The 18,004-nt window shown below is 45.5% G+C and overlaps 1 protein-coding gene across 1 annotated transcript; it reads right to left on the bottom strand.

The window, feature by feature from the left end:
* Positions 1-3,375: 3,375 nt before the first annotated feature.
* Positions 3,376-4,434, bottom strand: LOC123153216 (ervatamin-B-like). The gene is made up of 3 exons (XM_044572437.1): positions 4,102-4,434; positions 4,055-4,064; positions 3,376-4,004 (listed from the first exon to the last, which is right to left on the bottom strand). Exons 1-3 carry the CDS (start codon positions 4,432-4,434, stop codon positions 3,376-3,378), a joined length of 972 nt encoding a protein of 323 aa, XP_044428372.1.
* Between the last annotated feature and the right edge of the window lie 13,570 nt (positions 4,435-18,004).

Genomic DNA, 18,004 nt, shown 5'->3' with positions numbered 1-18,004 from the left:
TCTTGCATTGCCCCCTTCCTTCTCAAAAGAAAACATTATATCATTCATGTCTCCGATTACAACCCAGGGCATGTCACAAACTGCTTTCAGCTCTCTTAGACATTGCCAAGTCAGATGCTTATCCGCCCATTTCAGCTCGCCGTACACCCCTGTAAACCTCCAAAAGTTTTCTGCTCCACTACCAATAAAGACATCAATAAGATCCTTAGTTTTGTTTCTCAAAGAGACCGGTACTTCCTTTTTCCAATACAAAATCAAACCTCCACTCCGTCCATCACTTCTAACAACATACTTGTGATCCATTTTCAACCTTCGACGTAAACATTCAGCAGGATATTCATCAAGATGTGTTTCCATCAAGAACATTACGTCAGGACTCCTGCACTTCTGAACATGCAAAAGAGCCCTAATCGCCGCGGCCTGTTGCAGACCACGACAGTTCCAACTAAGGATCCTCATTGCGTCTGGTCAGTCTCCACCTCGGAGACCGCCGATATCAGGTTATTATGGTCCTCACCATTTATACTTGTACGTTTGTGCAGCTGATATTTACCAGGGGTATGCAGCGTATGCTCCCCTGTCCCACCAGGCGTTTTTACACACTCCCCCAACTGCAGCTGCCCAACAATGGCAGCCACCTTCCCAGAGGGCTCAGTACTTGTAGAACCATCAGAATTTTGCCCAGCAAACATAAGCCTTTTCCTGCTGCTAGGGTCCTTCTCCAACATATCAATATCCTCATCATTTCCTGTCTGACCCTATTGGTGTGGGGGAACATAGTTATGTCTCCAGGGTCCAGACCGGTTTACATCATCTGCAGGTCCACGTCCTCCACGTCCATGACCCCTCCCCATAAAGGGAGCACGGCCATCATCCGAGGATCTGCTTCCTCTTCCCCTTCCTCTGCCGATTCCTCCATCTGCTAAAATAAAATCACCCCAGTCCAATTTTGATTCATGGTGCTCCCCAGTCCCGCACTCCTCGTGCCAGTGCCCCAAAAGACCGCAATGCCCGCAGAACGTTGGCAGTTTCTCATACTGAACCTGATACCAAACTTGCTTCAGATCTTTTGTGATGGAGACGAACCTTACAAGTTTCTTCGTTACATCTATCTTTCTTTGCTCGTACTCGGACGAACTCACCGATATACCCAGCTGGCAACTTAATCTGGACTTCTGTACTCTCCCCCATCGGGCGACACATGCCTTTGATAACTTTTTCATGCAAAAAATTATCAGGGAGGCGCAACACTCGCGCCCAAACTGCAAGCTTGTTCAGAACCACCGCTCCAGGATCTTCGAAACCATCGTATTCCTCCATTATGACTCCCTGATTTTTGAATAACCATGGCCCTAAGTTCATGGCCTTGTTCCAATCACCTAAACACCCAAACTGCACCGTAAACAAATTGTCATCAATTTTTCTCCACACAACCTCCTTTGCCGGATTCCATGTAGAACGCATATCAGAATATAGCGCCGTAGGACTGAACCCACGTGTGGCGTGTACCCTGGCTATTGCTAGCCACTTTGCCGCCACTGGCGGCTCGACGATCTCCTCCTCCCAGACAAACGAACCTTCTTCCAGCTCATGCAGATTCAGGCGCCCCAGAAGGTCATCGATCTGCTCCTTCCCCTGCTTGCTACGCGAACCACTCGCCATCTATCCGATCGCAAAAGTCCTTAACCGAAGAAAGCCTAGACCCCTTGCCACGGGAAGGTAAGCCAATTACCCCCTTAGCGAAGGGATTCCGGGGATCGTCGCGGCCACAATCGAGACTCTCGACGGCTCGCCGTCGGAGGACAGAGAAACCCTAGGTTTTTCGCTAGGGGAATAAAACGAAAAAAGCACCAACCCTGGAGGTTGGTAATTTGGTTCTAAAGATGCACATGTGTGCATCCATGTTGGCCTCACCTGGCGTATATCGAGTGTGGAAATTTTTACACAATTTGACACAAATTAGTAGTGAATATTAAAATAGATCTTTTCATTAAATTAAAAGGGTAAATCATTCTCTTTCCCATCATGTGATGTTCCCAAATCTAAAAGCGCTTAGCTCGTCTTGTTTCATCGTTTCCTCGAATCACCGGTCCAGAGGACATATTAGCAGCACCGCGGCGCACTCACCGACAAGCCACATCACCGAGGTTGTGCCTTTGGTCACTATTACAATTATTGTATTTTCAAAGTGCACAAAAAACTCGGCAAAAACCAGTTGAAACTTGGCAAAACGTGTGCTGAATTCAGCTCTCAGCTTAGGGTACTTGGCCCATACCCTCAAGGTAAAGGACAGGTTCCCAAGTTCTAGTTGTCGGGTGCTCGACAAACACTTTTTCTACCGGCTAGAAGGCCAGATCCCCACGCTTTGTGCCGTTGGATTGGCACTACGCTGGCCGTTCAACCCCGTGGGTTATGTTACTAGTCTTGGTCTTCAACCACTTCCTCCTACCGAGTAGCACATGCTCGCCGTTAGAGCTGCAAACCGGTACCTCGTGCGTGCCTCCTCCCCCCGCCATAGACACCATCCAGCTCTCTCGTGTCTCCACTTGAAGAGTCATCTTGTGCATCCCCTCTGACAACGCCCCCATGCTATGCCGTCACGTGCTCACAGAACATTTCGTCGTCGATTGAAGCATCGGCGGGTGCCGCTCGAAGCTTGCCGCGCCCCTCGCCTGAGTTCCTCAGGTCATCGCAAACGATTTGCTGCCATCGTAACACGTGTGTGCAAAAACCGTCGTGGGCATCGTCACCTCGCCCGTGCCATTACATCATGTCGTGGGTCGGAAGGGAGAGGGCAGAAGGAGGCGTTGGTGTGTGTTGTCGTTTTCTTCGCATGTGGTCGCTCGCCCTAGCAGCAAGCAACGGTGGTACGTTTACAGTAGCAGTGCCGCACCCATGTGCCTCACGGCTCACGCTGGTGAAGGAAGAGAAGGTGAGTTATGGCAGAGATCGAGGAATATGGAGCGCTTGCAATGACAGGGAGCAGCGCGTAGTGAAAGACGTAGAATAAAGAAGTGGTGGCTTAGGGATAATAACGAGGGGTGGAGAAGAGAACAATGCAGGAAAGAAACAAGGATAGAGGAGCGCATGATCTCATGGAATCCGACGTCGCTCATGCTACCGTTCGCGCGAACGAGATCGGTCTCCCCACTGAAATCTCTGGCTACCAACTTATATTCTGCCCCTGCGTACAACCAACGAGTGGCTTGCTTTAATTTATTTCATTTCATCACTAACTTTACTACTCCCTTCGTCCTATAATATAAGAGCGTTTTTGTCAATGCATTAATGTCATAAACGCTCTTATATTATGGGACTGAGGAGTAGTAGTTATTTAGTTAAAGCTCATATAAAAGCACATTGTTTCCTCTATAATTAAAATAGTGCATAGGAATGGATCGGATAGGTGGCCTCGAGCATTACCCCGCAGACCCCACCTTTGGCTTCGGCACCGCGTCGGAGCCGCATATAGCCGGCTTCACCCCACGCCGTGGACCAGGTATTTTTTAGGAGCCAAAAGTCGACTCCCTCCGGCTTGCCGTAAGGGTCGATGTGTCCGGTAGTTCCATACCCAACCAGGGTCATGGCGTGTCCGAGAGTGGTATTGCAGGGCCCGTCGAATAGGCCACCGCGGTATTGTATAAAGGCCGTGCTGTTGGCGTCAACCCCTACCGTGACGGGGCGCTTGAACACCGCCCACATGAGCGCAATCTCGTCCCGTGGCTCCACACGCTCCCAGCCCCTGATGCCCACGCCTTTGCGGGCCGGGTAGCACCAGCCCATAACACTTTTGTACGGATAGTCCGCCCATCGCGCGATGCCATCACCAAGCTTAATGGTTTGGAATGCCTTGGCCGGGGTGCCGCCTCTACAGTGCCTGTTGCTGCCGTCGCAGTCGACGAGCTGCTGGGGCGATAGCGGGATCAGGTCCCCGTGCTCGATCTTGTAAAGGCCCTCGATGGCTGATGCGGTTGCAAAAGCCCAGCAGCTTCCACAGTGCGTCCCTTGATCCCTCACCGGCGTCACGGCGCCCGCGGTGCGCCAGTCCACGGACGCCGGCGGATCTGGGTATTTTCTCCGCTGGCCCTCCGGGACGATGGCTTGCGCCATCGGAATGTAGCAGCGGCTGCCGTAGTCATTGCTGAGGGCGGTGTCAGCGAACTCGTTGAGCTTCAGTTTGCCCGGGCCGCGCTGGTGCGCGAGCCGGACACTCTGCGCGAAGACGGCGAAGCGGGTGCTGCCGCGTGCTCCTCCTCTTGGGAGAATCTTCCCGAAGTGCTGCGCCCACCGCTCGTACAGAGAGAGGAGGGCCTCCTCCGACGTGACCTCCTCCGAGGCGAACGACACTGTGATGTTGCCGACACTCGCCATGGGCGTGGCGAGGAGGAAAACCATGGTCACCACGAGCAGGAGTCTCGCCACAGTGGTGGCCATGGTTACTTGGTTAGAACGACAAACATGAGCGAACAACTCTGAGCGAAGTTTCTTCTGGCCGCACCTCACTTCCTCTCCTCATCGGCCATGGGGGTTCTTATATAGGACTGGGAGGGCTCGGCACTTCGGCAGGCAACTTATGCACAACGTTTGTGCTTTGAAAATATCTTATCTTGTCTCACGTTTCTCCTTATAGCTGCTGATGGAAAATTCTAGGTGCGTTTGAGTTTGCCTTGCTCGGTAACTGAGATAGTACAACAGCAACCCTGTGTACATCAAGGACAACTTTTTTTTGTTGAGCAAATGTTCACACTTGTGTTGCAACACTATACTTTCTTTGTTTCTAAATATAGGGCGTATAGTTTTTGGCACGGAAATTAAAAAACGCACATGGAGGAAAAATTTCACAAGTTTTGGCTAAGATTACACCTGACTAATTGACATGAGAAAATAGATGAGCTTGCCTGATATAATATAATAAAATGTAATCAAATTTCTAAAAAAATATCCAAACGAGTGGTGCAACACAATACATCTTATATTTCGAATTTTTTCTGAAAAATCTATACACCTTATATCAAAGAATAGAGGGAGTATGATTTAACGGAAAAGCTAAAAGGTCCGAACGTATGGATTTTAGCAACAAATCCGAACAATCCGATCTTCGTCTGATCCCGATCTCACGGCACTAATTTCACTGATATTAAGGGGGTGTTTGTTTCCAGGGACTTTTTTGTGTAGGGACTAGAAAAAGTCCCTCTTAGAGACCTTTTTACCAAACGGGAGAGACTTTTTAGGGACTAAACTAGACATTTGGGATTAAATGAAGAAGACTCTCAAGGAGAGTCTTTTGGGACTTTTCCAACAATGCCTCTCCATGCACCTATTGGCCCGTCACCCCATGGTGTTGTTTGATTGTTACTTTTCTATATACTAGGAGCAACATGGTCATTTAATAACCTCTAGGAAGGGACTAGGGACTTTTTAGTCTCTGGAAACAAACAGGGCGGGGACTTTTTATGGACTAGAGTCTTTTTAGTTGGGACTAAAAAAAGTCTTAGAACTAGAGAACCAAACACCACCTAAATCGTGACAGATTTTGCTCAATTATATGGCAATCGGATCTCGCTGTTGTATTTTCGTAGCATTAAATGGTGATTGATTACAATCTGGCGGCACTGATTTTGCTGCATTAAATCGTAATCGTGGCAAATTTCGCCAAAAAGAGGAGCCTGTACTAGTCAAACCTTTGATATTGGAGGATTTGATCTCTTAAATAATCGGCTATGTAAGCATCTGGAGGACCTCCATGTTTTGATTTGATATGAGCTACAATATTTTTTGTACTAGCGTAACAACCCATTTTTTTCTACTTTCCCACCGAACCATGCCCTTTTTCTTCAGGACTATAAGTGGAGATTTTTTTAAAGAGCTACTTTTGCATTAATGCTGAGGATTTTTATGCGGTAATTTTACACACAAAAATACAACTGTAATTTTGAGGCAGGGAAAAGTTATGATAACGCACCCCGGTAAATACTATGGTAACTTTTCATCATGGGTCGAAAATTGATGGAAAATATATACCCCGATATATGGCTGCTATATAAATATGATGGTGATACACTAGTGCAGAACCGGGCAATAGCACCGGTTCGTAAGGCCCTTTAGTGCCGGTTTGGTAACCGGCGCTAAAGTGTAGGCACTAAAGCCCCCCCCCCTTTAGTACCGATTCAGCACGAACCGGTGCTAAAGGGCAACCACGTGGCACGAGCCAGCTTCGGGGGCAGGGAGCCCTTTAGCACCGGTTGGTGTCACCAACCGGTATTAAAAGGTTGGGGGGGTTGGGTTTATGATTTCTTTTTTATTTAATTTTGTGTTTTCCATTTAATTCTTTTTCGTTTGCTGGTATTTTACGATACTACATATTGTACACGTTATGCATATATATAAATAGAATTTCTAGTAGAACCGATCATTATATATATATATATATATATATATATACAATTTTTCCTAATTGGCGCCTTCGGAGCCAGTGGCATTAGCCTAATTGGAGCCTTCGGAGCATGATAACAATTGGAAGTGGTTCATGGGGGCGGTAGCGGGCAATAGTATTCTCCTTTGGGATCTATGACCTGGTCGAGCAAAAATCCGGCTATTTCCTTTTGAATTGCTTCTATGCGGTCCTCTGTTAGGAGCTTCTCCCGCACCTCTTTGAACTGTTAAGAAGGAGATCAATATGCATGTGTATTAGTTGTGTGACTAGATATCGATAATGGTGTAAAAATTGTGAATAGTGTTCTGACAAACGTACCCACTCCTGTCTTTGAGATCTGCTCCTTTCGAAGGCCATCATGCGAATGTTCTCGCAAATGTAGTATACACACAGATTATTCCCCGGCGCCTGCTTCAGGGCCTTTACGAGAATGGAGTTTGATCAGATAATAATTAATCAAGCATGATAATTAAAGAGATGGCAGCTAGCTAGTACTACTTAATTACTTACCTGGGGTCGATACCATTTCAGATTTTGTTTCCATGGGCCTGGAGTAGCCCTGATGAACTTCGCCCAAGCCCTGCCCGCCGACAAAGAAAATGAATAAATGGGTTATTAAATCGTTGTTATCAGGAAATGACGAACTAATTAAATAGGCCAAGATATAGTTAATAATGATTGAAATTACCTGTTGACTATCCCCTTCACGATGGTGTAGTCACTTGCTTTCTTAAGTAGTGAGTATAGTACTTCAACTGTTCCTTCATCAACTTTAATGATCTAGTACATTTGCATGTCTTAATTAAGCGGGCATATATAAGCAAAAACATGTAGCTAGCTAGTAGGCAAAAACAGAATTTGTAGTACAAGACAGTGTGACTCACTCGAAGTTGTAAGAAAGTAGTATATCTTCATTGTATTTGAGGCACTTGAAGAACTCTAGCATGCTTTCCTCTACACTTTTTTCGTAATATGAATCTAATTTCCATGTGTATTCATTAATGGTATTTGGTTCAACGAACCCAATGCCATAGCGTCCACCTTTTTTCATTTCATAAGTCTTCATCCTGCATAATACCACAAAAAAGAATATAGTAAGGATAATTACAGGTAATGATTGATCAAAATGATCACTACAGCTAGCTTGAGACTTAAATTACAGAAAGAAATCACTTACAGAGAATAGCAACCGACGATAGATTTGTCGAGTGCGTCTTGATTGTATAGCTGAAATAGTTCTGAATACTCAACGGTCACAGCTTTCTCATGGTAGTAATGATCCTTCTTGACATTCACCATGAGGGACTCTCAATTGGAAATCTTGGTAATGTCCATGTACCATTGATGCAATTCATACATTCTCGTTGGGTGGTTCTTGACCTCGTCTGGCTCGACCAAAGGTTGGCCCCGGACATATTTCTGTTTTATTTCCTCCTCTCTAGTCGGAGACATGGGCTCGATATCGAGGAGTTGTCCAACAGTGATCATGAGCGTTTCGGCCTGCTCAATATGCTTCTCGGTTATTACCACATCGCCCAGCCCGGGAACGTTAACGGTTTGCCCACAATAATATTGGGCGCGCCTACTCTCATGTGTTGTTGGCACAACAAGCAGGGGGATTGATTGCGCCGCCTGTTCTCCCAGCTGGGGAACGGTTTTACCGCTCCTTTTGCCAGCTGATTTGCTCGAGCTCGAGCTCGCCTCTTTCTGTAGACGTGCTCGATTTAACTTCTTGATGTGGCGCTCATAGTCTGTGTCAACAGGCTTGGGAGCTGGTGCTCTAGCCATACGAATGAAGTGGTCAATCTTTTCCACAGGCACTTTCTCCCTTGGCGGCGGTGGCGGTTTCAGAGCAAAATGGGCTTCCACCTCGGCCTTTGATATGCCTATGTTTTCCTCTTCGGACTTGTCGTAAGGCCTCTGCGGAAGAGGCGCGAGGCTTGGACCATATTGAAATCGCTTGCCACCGCCTGTACCTCCAGTACTACCTCGACTTGTACCGCTACGCACCATAGCTGAGGCGGCTCTCTTCCGTGATTGCTGAGGCGGCGAAGATGGCTGACGTGGCTGAGTTGGAGAAGGAGGAGTGGCCTGAAGCTGTGCCGGACTTGGAGGAGGAGTGGCCTGAAGCTGTGCCGGACTTGAAGGAGGAGTGGCCTGATGCTTTGTCGGACTTGGAGCAGGAGGAGTGGCCTGAAGCTGTGCCGAACTTGGAGGAGGAGTGGCCTGACACGTTGGTGGACTTGGAGGAGCGGGAGTCTGCTGACTCGGTGGCGGACTTCGACGAGGAGTCGGATGACGCGGTGTCGGTGGCCTTCAAAAGATGAAGCAATCCTTTCTCCATAGGATGATACGATGGTTGGCCTCTCCCAGTGTGTGCTCATCGTCACCTCCAGGAATGTCAAGCTCTAGCCCCGAATATTGGTCCACCACCTCATCAACCAAGACACGAGCATAGCCCGCTGAAATCGGGTTGCAATGGAAGGTTGCCTCGAGGGGATTTGTAAAAGCAAGGGCGTCCGCCACCTTCATGGATATGTTCTTCATTTTGAAGTGTAGCTCACAGTTAGTGTTCTCCATGATGTCATCCATTGGGTAGCTATCCAGCAATGCGTCACCCGGGGCGGAACCCACGTTGCTTCTCGGCATGGATGGGACGGTGCTATCCAATGGTGGATCATCCGCTAGCTGCTGAGACCCCCTTTGCTGGCTAAGTGAGTCGATCTGCTCTTGCTGCCGCTGGAATTTGACTGCCAAGTCCGTGTGCGATGATTCTAGGCCTTGAAGGCGTTCATAGTCTAGCTTCCTCTGCTCCTCCTCCATCTTCCTCTTCTTCTCCTCCGCAATCTTCTCTCTCGCACGGGTTCTGTAGTCGGCATTCCAGTCCGAAAACCCCTCATACCATGGAATAGCGCCCATGCCTTGTGTTCTTCCCGGGTGTTCAGGATTTCCCAGGGCACGCGTAAGCTCGTTGTTCTCTCTGTTGGGCTCGAACACCCCCGATCGAGCCTCTTTTATTGCAACAAGTAGCTTATCTTCGGCTCCGTCCAGACATGCCTTCTTTGAAACTTTGCCTGTCTTCGGGTCCAACTCTCCCCCCCCATGCGCATAGAACCAAGTCCTGCACCTGGGGGGCCAGCTCAATGTTTCTGGAGTGACACTTGCATCCTCCATCTCTTTCTCGGACTTATCCCACTTAGGCATTCCCACCGATAGCCACCTGGCCCCAGCTTATGGAACTTATCCTTTTTTGAGGCATTGGCCTTGTTTATTCTCGACCGTTCCTTAGATAATTCCGAATCCTTGAATTTCATGAAATCGTCCCAATGAGCACTTTGCTTCTCTAGTGTTCCCTCGAATACTAGAGTCTTCCTTCCTCCCTTGACGTACTTGGCTCATTCATGAATCTTGTGGTTCTTGAATGCAACCACCATCTTCCTAAGAGTAGCGTCCTTGACTTTCTCCACATCTGCATCTGTGAAATGATCTGGTAGGGTGAAATGTTCCATGAGCGTTTCCCAAAGCATAAGTTTTTGTTTTTCATCGACAAAAGTAACTCCTGGACGTGGCTTGGCTCTCTCCATTCTTGAAGGGAGATCGGGAGTTGGTCCTTCAAAAGAACTCTGCACTAACGAATGAACTTGTCCGCAATCTTCTTAGGCGCTAATGGTTCGGCATTAGGTTTGATGGCCTCGATATTGTACTTTACGCCCTCCTTCAACTTTTTGTTCGGGCCTCGTTTCCTGTTGCCTGAAGATTTGCTCGATCTGGATGGCTGAAAGAAGAAAGATCGATTCGTTAATATATCTTCAAGTCATTTAAAACATGTGATGATCACCAGATGCCTGCTTATATAAATATATATACCTCGCCGGTCTTTGTTGTTTCAAGATCAACATTTTCTTCGTCATGTTCTTAGTTCATGACTTCATCAATTCGGTCGTCGCGATCGAATATCATATCACCCTCCCCGGTGTTGTTTAGATATTCGGAGCCGTCATGATCTTCTTCATTCTGATCATCATCTGGCCCGTGGGGATTGCGTATGATATTGAACAGGGCCTCTTCTCCCTCTCTGCCGGTATTGTCCGCCATAGGTTTTGTTTAACTAATCCAAAAGAAATATATTCAAATTACAATGCATGGATGCAATCAATTAATAAGGAAAAACTGAATCAATCATAGTACATAATAAGCATCATCGAATATAATCTTGAATACGTCGTCTCGAATAATAGACATAATCTCGAATACATCGTCTCAAATAATATATATAATCTCGAATAAATCATCTCGAATATTATATATCGAATACATCACTAGCTAGCTAGCTAGCTAGCTAATAAAGATCGAATACTAAAGAGTAATCTAGGCGGTGGACAACCAAAATGAAGGAACCATCACTAGATCATACCTCGGGTGATCTCCCCAAAGAACCTGCCAGGTATTGGAGAACCTGACGTCCATAGCAGCCATGTAGCGATGGACGTGCTCGTCCTCCTCCCTGACACGGCGACGTACCACCTCCAGCGGGGCCGGCTCCCTCCGCACCGAAAGTTGCCCACGCGAACGCCACCAAAGGAGATGAGGGTCGACGACGGGACCCGGGGCCGGTTTCCTCACCAAGCGTCGCGCCCCTGAAGGTAGCACCTCCCAGTGCCAGCCCGGCGGAACCCAGTCCCGGACATGGGTCCTCTGAAGCAGGACGTCGTCGCGAACGGGTCGACGGCGAGGATGCAGATCGGGCATCGTCGACAACAAATACTATATGCCGCAAAAGTAAAGTAACATTTTTTAAATGATGGATTGTGATTTCATATATGCAAATTCTAAATTTTATAACTAAAAATATAAGAAACAGAGAAAAAACATCGATCATCATCTAACAATTTGAAATTAATCTAATTCATCTAGCTAAAACTAACATTTCCAAAATTTCTAACATTTCTATAACATTTGTATAAAAACAAAAAAAAACTTTGACATTATATATATTATAACTAACATTTCTATATACTATTTGACATTAATATAATCTAATTAATTAATTCATCTAAAACTTTGTATGAAAAACAGAAAAACAGAAAAAACTAAAAACTAGAAACAGAAAAATTGTGTGTGTGCACGTGTAGTGTGTGTGTGTGTGTGCGCACGCGCGCGTGTGTGTGCGCTACGGCCGGCGTCGGCGCACGGTGGCTTTGATCGATTGGTGGGAGCAGAGGGGCCGGGGGAGGGGCTCACAGCGCGCGCGGGCGAGGTCGAGGCGACAGCAATGGCGAGGCGAGGTCGCGATCCAAGGCGACGGCGGCGAGGTGAGGGGACGGCGATGGGCCGGTGCGGCGACCGGGACAGGCCGGCGACGGGGGCGCCGCGGAGTCGACGGGGACGATGCGACGAGGACGGGGGCGTCGCGGAGTCGACGGGGACGACGCGACAGGGGCGGCGACGGCGCGGGACAGGGCGACGGCAGAGAGAAGTGGGAGATGAGAAACTGAAATTTTTCGAAGTGTTTTCTTATATAGGGGACACCTTTAGTACCGGTTGGAGCCACCAACCGGTACTAAAGGTCTGTTTTGGCCAGGCGAAGCGGCGGGAACCGCAGCCCCTTTAGTACCGGGTCGTGGCACCAACCGGTACTAAAGCCCCCCCCCCTTAGTACCGGTTGGAGCCACGACCCGGTACTAAAGGGTGTGCGCTGCCAGGCAAGGGGCGCAGAAGTTTAGTCCCATCTCGCTAGCCGAGGGGCACTCGCACCTGCTTATAAGCCCCGCTGTCGCTGCTGTCTCGAGCTCCTCTCTTAAGTAGGCCTTCTGGGCCTACCTCTGCTGCGATGCCCTGTTGGGCCTACTGGGCTAGCGGGTCTGCATCCTGGCCCAACTAGAATTTGGTTTTCTAGTCGTATGCAGGCCTTTAGGTCAAATTCTTCCCCCATGTGCTCATCCCACACATGTACACCTGTTCCATTCCACAGTTGTAAGAGTTCTTCAACTAATGGCCTTAGGTACACATCAATGTCGTTGTCGGGTTGCTTAGGGCCTTGGATGAGCACTGGCATCATAATGAATTTCCGCTTCATTCACAGGACAGGTGCTATGGTTGCTGCTATGCTCCCCAAAAGGATTAATGCCATCTGCGCTTAGACCAAACCATACGTTCCTTGTGTCATCTGCAAACTCCTTCCCGTACTTTCTTTCGATTTTTATCCACTGCGACCCGTCAGCGGGTACTCTCAACTTTCCGTCTTTCTTACGGTCTTCTCTGTGCCATCGCATCGCCTTGGCATGCTCTTTGTTTTGGAACAAACGTTTCAACCGTGGTATTATAGGAGCATACCACATCACCTTGGCAGGAATCTTCTTACTGGGGCGCTCGCCCTCGACATCACCAGGGTCATCGCGGCTGATCTTATAGCGCAATGTACCGTATACTGGGCAAGCGTTCAAATCCTCGTACTCACCGTGGTAGAGGATGCAATCATTAGGGCATGCATGTATCTTCTGCACCTCTAACCCTGGAGGGCAGACAGCCTTCTTTGCTTCGTACGTACTCTCGGGTAATTCGTTGTCCTTTGGAAGCATATTCTTTATCATTACCAGCAACTTTCCAAATCCCTTGTCAGATACACCATTCTCTGCCTTTCATTGTAGCAATTCTAGTGTGGTGCTCAGCTTTTTCTTGTCACCTGCGCAATTCGGGTACAACAATTTTTTGTGATCCTCTAACATGCGCTGCAACTTCTTCTTCTCCAAATCACTTGCGCAGTTTCTCTTTGCATCGGCAATGGCCCGACCTAGATCATCAACGGGCTCATCCGATGCCTCTTCTTCAGCTTCTTCCCGCATTGCCGGCTCAACTTCTTCCCGCATTACCGGCTCAGCTTCTTCCCTCATTGTTGTATCATCGTATTCAGGGAACCCATGGCCAGGATAGCTGTCGTCGTCCTCTTCTTCTTCATTGTCTTCCATCATAACCCCTCTTTCTCCATGTGTGGTCCAAACATTATAGTGGGGCATGAAACCGGACTCAAACAGGTGGACGTGAATGGTTCTTGACGTAGAGTAATTGCGACCATTCTTACAGCCAGCACATGGACAAGGCATAAAATCATCCGCCCGCTTGTTTGCCTCAGCCGCAAGCAGAAAAGTACGCACGCCATTAATGAACTCGGGAGAGCATCGGTCATTGTACATCCATTGCCGGCTCATCTTCAATACACAACACCGAAACACCAAATTAATACAATACATAAAGTTCATACATAAAGATCATACAACACTTAAATGCAACAAACAAATAACTCTCTAGCTAAAGAATTTAAATGCAACAACAAATGTGATCAAGATTGCAACTAAGGTAACAATTGATCCAACAGCATAATGATACCAAGCCTCACTATGAATGGCATATTTTCTAATATTTCTAATCTTCAAGCGCATTTTCTCCATCTTAATCTTGTGATCATCGACGACATCGGCAACATGCAACTCCAATTCCATCTTCTCCCCCTTAATTCTTTTCAATTTTTTCTTCAAATCCTCGTTTTCTCTTTCAACTAAATGTAATCTCTCGACAATAGGGTCGGTTGGAATTTCCGGTTCAACTACCTCCTACATACAAATATTTATGTCAACTTGATGGGCATAATTTGTCATAAACACGAAATGCAATGAATAGTTTTAAAAGAGAATATACCACATCCGAATCATAACCCCACTACTAGGAAAAGGGCTATAGATAGAAATGACACTAATGGCGCACCAGACATGTGGTGCGCCATTAGTATATACTAATGGCGCACCATGTGTTGGTGCGTCATTAGTGTCCAAATACTAATGGCGCACCACATTTACGGTGCGCCATATGTAAAAAAAATTAATTTTTTCAAAACTACTAATGGCGCATCGTGGGAGCGGTGCACCATTACTAGTTTCCAAAACTACTAATGGCGCACCGTGGGAGTGGTGCGCCATTACTAGTAATGGCGCACCACTCCCACGGTGCGCCATTAGTAACTTGGCCCAAACATTCGCCCGAATGCACACCCCCCCATGGACCCGCCTTTTCAGTTTCAAAAAAAATAAAAGAAAATGATAGAAATGTCAAAAAAAATAAAAGAAAATAAGATTCTCATGTGATATGTGGTCTAGTTGTTAGCAAAATTTACAAACATGAATTTTCGACTTTTTTGCAAAATCTCGCAAGAATTTGTAAAAATGGGCATAACTTTTGCGTACGAACTCGGATGAAAAAGTTTTTTATATGAAAAATCATCTATTCGAAAAGTTACATCCAAATTTAACGGGGGGAACCCCGTTAAACATTTTCAAAATCCGCAAAAACCTAACAGAAAAAAAGTTACGGGGCTTCTAAGATCCGGAGGCAAAAAAATCAAAAAGTTTCAAACTTACTAGTGGCGCACCGTATGCTAGGTGCGCCACTAGTAACAGAAAAAAAATTGGTTTTGAAAAAAAACTGAATTATTTTTCAAAATATGATACATAATATGATCGGGAAGTTTGAAATATTTTTTCAAAATTTCATCATACTCATGAACATGAACAAAGTCCTAGACATCAGCACGGTTTAATAGGATTGATATGATAGATATATCAACAAGTGTCTGTGAAGTGAGGTGGTGCTGGGGTTGGATAGAACTATGAAGTTAAGCATGCTTGGGCTGAAGTAGTGTGAGGATGGGTGACCTTTCGGGAAGTTTGACCACAGAGTGTGATTTAACCTGAGATTAAGCCATAGTTACCCGAGATTAAGAAAAAAATTGAATTTTAGAAAAAATGAAGTTTTTTGAATTTTTTTTAAAAAAGAAAAAAATGAATTTTAAAAAAATTGAAAAATATTGAAATTCTTAAAAAAATTTAAAAAAAATTATTACTAATGGCGCACTTCTATGTGGTGCGCCATTACTAAGTCAGATAGTAATGGCGCACCTCTAGGCATACTAATGGCGCACTACTAGTGCGCCATTAGTATGTGGTATACTAATGGCGCACCAGTGGTGCGCCATTAGTAAAAAAAACTACTGGCGTGCTACTAATGGCGCACCAGTAGTGCGCCTACTGCGCCATTAGTAGGCAAAACTGGTGCGCCATTAGTAGGCCTTTTTCTTGTAGTGCCCGGACGAGGGCCGACGGGGACGGATATCAAAACCATGGCACTATGTATAACAAATAATGTATGGGTAAGATAATTATACGAGTAACTATATTTCGAAATCACACAAACATCAATTTTTTTATATAAAACTTCATGAACAAGAGGCTCACCACAAGGTGGTGCCGGCGACGGGACGTTGCGAGCGATCGACGGTGGTTATGACGGAGATTTAGAAGGTACTAAGTAAACCACACCTACATATACAAACTAAGTGTTATTTTTGATCTCAAATTGCATATAAATCAAATACTAGCACATATATAATTCCTCCCAAATCAATCACTCTAGAAAGCATTGCACGAGCTAATCTAGCAATGAGAGATGAAAGGACAAAGTTGCTAACCTTTGTGTTCATTTGAATAGATGGGGGCATTCAAATCTTGACAAATTTTGGGCAAAATGTGTGATGAACTTGAGAGGAAGAGGGAAAAGAACAAAGAGGAGTGGGGAAAGGGAAAGAACAGAGCGAGCTCGGATGAACGAAGGGTCTATATAGGACGACCTTTAGTACCGGTTCGTGATACGACCCGGTACTAAAGGTGCTGGAGGGGCCCCGGACTGATAACATCCTGCCACCACTCACTTTAGTACCGGTTCGTGGCACGAACCGGTGCTAAAGGTTCGCCACGAACCGGTACTAATGAGAGCGGCCGGCTAGCCGTTGGAACCGGCACTAATGCACACATTAGTGCCGGCTCAAATTCAAACCGGCACTAATGTGCTTCACATTTGGCCCTTTTTCTACTAGTGATATAGGCTAAACTGATAACTCACCAATGAACATCGGTAACTTTGAATGGAAAAAAACTGTTGAAAAACATACCTGGTAACTTGTGTGCATGTAGCATGGTAATATACACACAATAGAGCTGATAACTCATGTACAAACACAGTGGTAATTTTTGTAATAAGAAAAATATTGTTCAAAAACATCACCCGATAACTTGTGTGTAACTAGCATTAATATACATACAATAGAGATGTAACTCACATATAAACAACATAATAACATTTTTAACGGGAAAAAAGGTTGTTGAAAAATATACGCTAACAACTTATGTGTAAGTAACATGATAATATACACACAATAAAGCTAATAACTCATATAAAACACCATGGTAAAGAAATTAGTGAGAAAAGGTTGTTGAAAAATATATCCCGGTAATTTGTGTGCAAGTACCATGGTAATACACACACAATAAAGTGATAACTCACATACGAATATACGATAACTTTTTGACTCGGGGAAAAATGTGTTAAAATACATACACACAATAACTTATGTATAAATTAGCATGATAATATATGCGCAACAGCTGATAGCTTATGTACAAACAACATGTTAATTGTTCCCCTCCAAGATAAAAGTTGTTCAAAAATACACCGCTAATAACTTTGGTGTATATAACATGGTTATATGCGCAAGTCAGAGCTAATAACTCACGTACAAATACCACGTTAACGTTTCACCTGATGGGTATATGTACCATGGATGTTTTCAAATGCTCAAGTCCCCATGGTACATCGCAGCTAAAATTCTTACCCGTCTTGTCCCTGACATGCCAACTTTGACTAAAATAAAAGCTTAGTACTTTCTTCAGGACACTCTTTTGATTTCCAAATTTTGTGTCTTTGGAAAGCTAGGAATGATATAGCCTTTTCACTACAGGTAGAGCTCTTCCTGCAAGTCAGATGTGTGCTCATGCCATCATAGATTCTGCAAGCTTTGCAATAGCCCAAGATCAGGCCACATTAGGTTCTGCAAACCAAATCATTGCCCTTGATTCTAGTACTAAAGTTGACCAAGTTTAGAGAAAAATATATCAGCATCTATACAATATTAAATAAGTTTCATGTGATCCATCATAAAATATAATTCTGTAGTGTATACTTTCAATGTTATCAAATACTAACACATTTTCCCCCATAGACTTGGTCCAACATAGATTCAACTTCGCAATTAATTTGGGATCGAGTGCGTAAAACTACTTTTAGCTTTCCTGTGGAATATAAATCGTAATCTTAATGATGCGCCAGCAAAATGTTTATTGCTGGTAGAATGACTCTTGAGCAAACTTGTGCAGTATAACTGACCAGTTCACTTAACATTCCATGAATTGATTCATGCATTTATTCATCCATGTTTCCATATTACTGCTTTTCAGCTTATTTCCAACGGGAAATCAGCGAGACGGCAGAGTCCTCAAAACAGAAACTCCACCGAGGAAAAATCGTCATCCCTTCTTCAGTATAAAGAAGCAAAATAACGGCGGACCTGAACTTGCAAAAGCAGAAGCACTAATTAAACATTCAGAGGCAGTCGTCTGCCTCCCTCTTTACAAATCAGAATTCGTCACCCGTGCAGTAGCGATGCCTCGGATGCTGCCCCTTAGCAGCCCG

This window comes from Triticum aestivum, chromosome 7A, assembly GCF_018294505.1.
Source record: "Triticum aestivum cultivar Chinese Spring chromosome 7A, IWGSC CS RefSeq v2.1, whole genome shotgun sequence".
Taxonomy (NCBI): Eukaryota; Viridiplantae; Streptophyta; class Magnoliopsida; order Poales; family Poaceae; genus Triticum; species Triticum aestivum.
The sequence above is the reverse complement of the archived record's forward strand: the minus strand, read 5'-3'. Positions and strand labels throughout refer to the sequence as shown.